The 2500-nt window shown below is 55.8% G+C and overlaps 1 protein-coding gene across 1 annotated transcript in view; it reads left to right on the top strand.

The window, feature by feature from the left end:
* The first annotated feature begins 1032 nt into the window (after window positions 1–1032).
* LOC125034090 overlaps window positions 1033–2500 on the top strand; it is a 12217-nt gene continuing 10749 nt past the window's right edge. The window contains exons 1-2 of the mRNA XM_047625732.1: window positions 1033–1486; window positions 1669–1774. Coding sequence (XP_047481688.1) covers window positions 1033–1486; window positions 1669–1774 — 560 coding nt within the window. The remainder of the gene's footprint in view (window positions 1487–1668; window positions 1775–2500) is intronic.

Raw genomic sequence — 2500 nt, 5'->3', positions numbered from 1 at the left:
GGAAGGAAGAGAGAGGAGGGAAGGAAGGAAATGTAGAGGGAGGGGGGGGAGAAGGCAAGAGAGAGGGAGGGAGGGGAAGGAGGGTTGGAGGAGGTGTGAGGAGGCGGAAAGAGAGGGGGAGGGAGGAAGGTCGGTATGGAGTGAGTGTGGGAGGCTGGAAGGAGAGCTAGAGGAGGAAGGCGGATGGGAGGGAGTGGTGGAGGAGGAAGGAATGCTAGCGGAGGAGAGGAGAGGCGGGATGGAGGGAGGGGGGGGGGGGGGGGGGGGCGGCGGAGGTACGCTATAGGACGGGAGGCAGGCGGCAGGAAGTTGAGGGGTGGAGAGGAAGCGCACACACATGTCGGAGGCAGGCGTAGTGGCGAGGTGTACGTCGTAAGGAAGATCCCTGCTGAGGCAGTAGGGATGGATGGGAGTGGGGGGTAGGCCGAAGAGCCCGCGGAGGCAGGCGGGTATGGTGAGAGAGGTGGTTGGCTGATGCCGGTGCCGTCCGCGGCGGGCGGCCTGATGTTAGGAGGTCGGGGGGGCGGCTGCCGGCCGAGCGCGGCTGAAGGTGGCGCGTAGACTCGGGCAGGAGGCGGGCCCATCCGCACCTTTCCCCCCGGCCGACAGAACGGGAAGCAGGGAAGAAGCGGGTAGGCTGCGCGGTATACTGCGTCGAGCGGCGCAGGCCGACGGTTGCTGGCGGCGAAGGTCGCGGCGGTAGTGCCGCTCGCTGCAGGGCCTCGCCCAAGCGGCCGGACGGGGGCCCCTGTGTACCCCTTAGCGGTGGCCCGCGGCTGCGGTGTGTCGAGGGAGCGTCGTGCTGTTGGGACCGCCGAGGCAGCGGGCGCGCGTGCCGGAGCCTACGGCCTTCGCGTGCCCGCGTGAAGGCATAGGCGGGCGGGTCTCGCGGGAGCCCGCGCCTGACGGGCGGTGCGGCTGATAGCGTCATGCCGGCCGCACGGCCTCTTGGGACCTGCAAGGCCCGATGCGCGACCCGGGCGTGCCGTGTGTCTCCCGTCGCCTGCGTCGGCGGGGCCGGCTGGCGGAGGCATGGCGACGTGGTCACCCCGCAGTGCCAGCTGCGCGATTAGCCGCGCGGGCCCCCCCACCCGCCCTCGTGTCGGCGCGGGGCGGTCCCTGGCCCAGGCGGGGCTCCTCGCGGCCCAGTCTCCCCCCCGAGCAGCCACCCTGAGCCCCTGTCCTCGGGCCCGCCGCCTCCCCCCATCCCTCCGTTTCGTCCTCGCCTCCGCGCATCTCGCTCCCGAACGGAGTTGCTCGTCCCCGCCCGCCTTTCCACCTCCAACTCAACCTCCCTTCCTGGCGCCACACGGCCCTGTGGCCCGTCCCAGCGGTAGTTCGCCCTCTCTGTCTTGGCGCGCCCTGCGCCCGGCCCCGTGCGCCAAAGTGCCCACCCTCCGTAGCCACACCCCCACCAAGCACACCCACATAAAACGAATCCCCCTCGAACCCGCGTATATACTGCACATGCGCTATCACACCACAGGTAACCCACTTACCACCCTCCCCGACCCCATTCGCCACCCGATAGACCCTACCTACAACTTAAAAGCCTACTCATCTTCCCCCACCATTCCCCTCATATCTCTAATCCCTATTGATAACAACAATCTTCATCAATGACCTATCCAACCGCAAACACTGTAGCAATCAACTAATATTGTACAGATATCTTCAGACCCCAGGCGATTGCAAAACGTCCAGTATGTGCGCCCCTCAACCCCGATTTAAATACAATTATATATCCACATGCCCAAGAAAGCACACACTCAGGGTACGCACATTCCTTAACTAACGGATAGATATAAGTCAAAACACCCCTGACAATCAAAGATCCACATCCTCTTGACAAATCGGAAATCATAGGCAGGGAATCTGTCACAAAAGATAAAGGGGGAAATCATAGATATTCTTGCCTCTTATATAAGCATTACAGCAGCTATGGGCAGCATGGTACAAATGCTGACCCGTAGTCTTCCTTTTGCATATATTAACATACGAGAGGCTTCTTGTGCTAATATTTAAGAACAGCGTTAACACACGAGGATTTTAAAGGTGCCTCGGGAATGGAGATTTTTTTTTTTTTTTTTAATAAGAAATAAATATAAAATGTAGAAGGAATATAGGAGTGATATGTTAGGTCGTTAACCATACATGCATGAATAAAGTATAATACAGTTCATTTAGTTTCAGTCATCAAATCTTTTTTTATCACTATCAGCTTCGAACAGATTCTCACATGACAAAGAAAGCCAGATCTGTATAAATACTGCTAATATAATTATCTTTTATATTCTTGTTGTTGTTGCTATTATTATTATTGTTATTATTATTATTAATATTATTATTATTATCATTATCATTATTATTATTATTATCATTATCATCATTATATTGATCATCACTGTTATTATCATCAGTATCATTACTATCATTACTGTCATCACTGTTATCAACATTATCATTAACAATAGTGAAAAAATCCAAACATAAAGGAGAT

Source organism: Penaeus chinensis, chromosome 17 (genome assembly GCF_019202785.1).
Source record: "Penaeus chinensis breed Huanghai No. 1 chromosome 17, ASM1920278v2, whole genome shotgun sequence".
NCBI lineage: Eukaryota > Metazoa > Arthropoda > Malacostraca > Decapoda > Penaeidae > Penaeus > Penaeus chinensis.
This window is presented reverse-complemented; position numbering and strand designations above follow the sequence as displayed.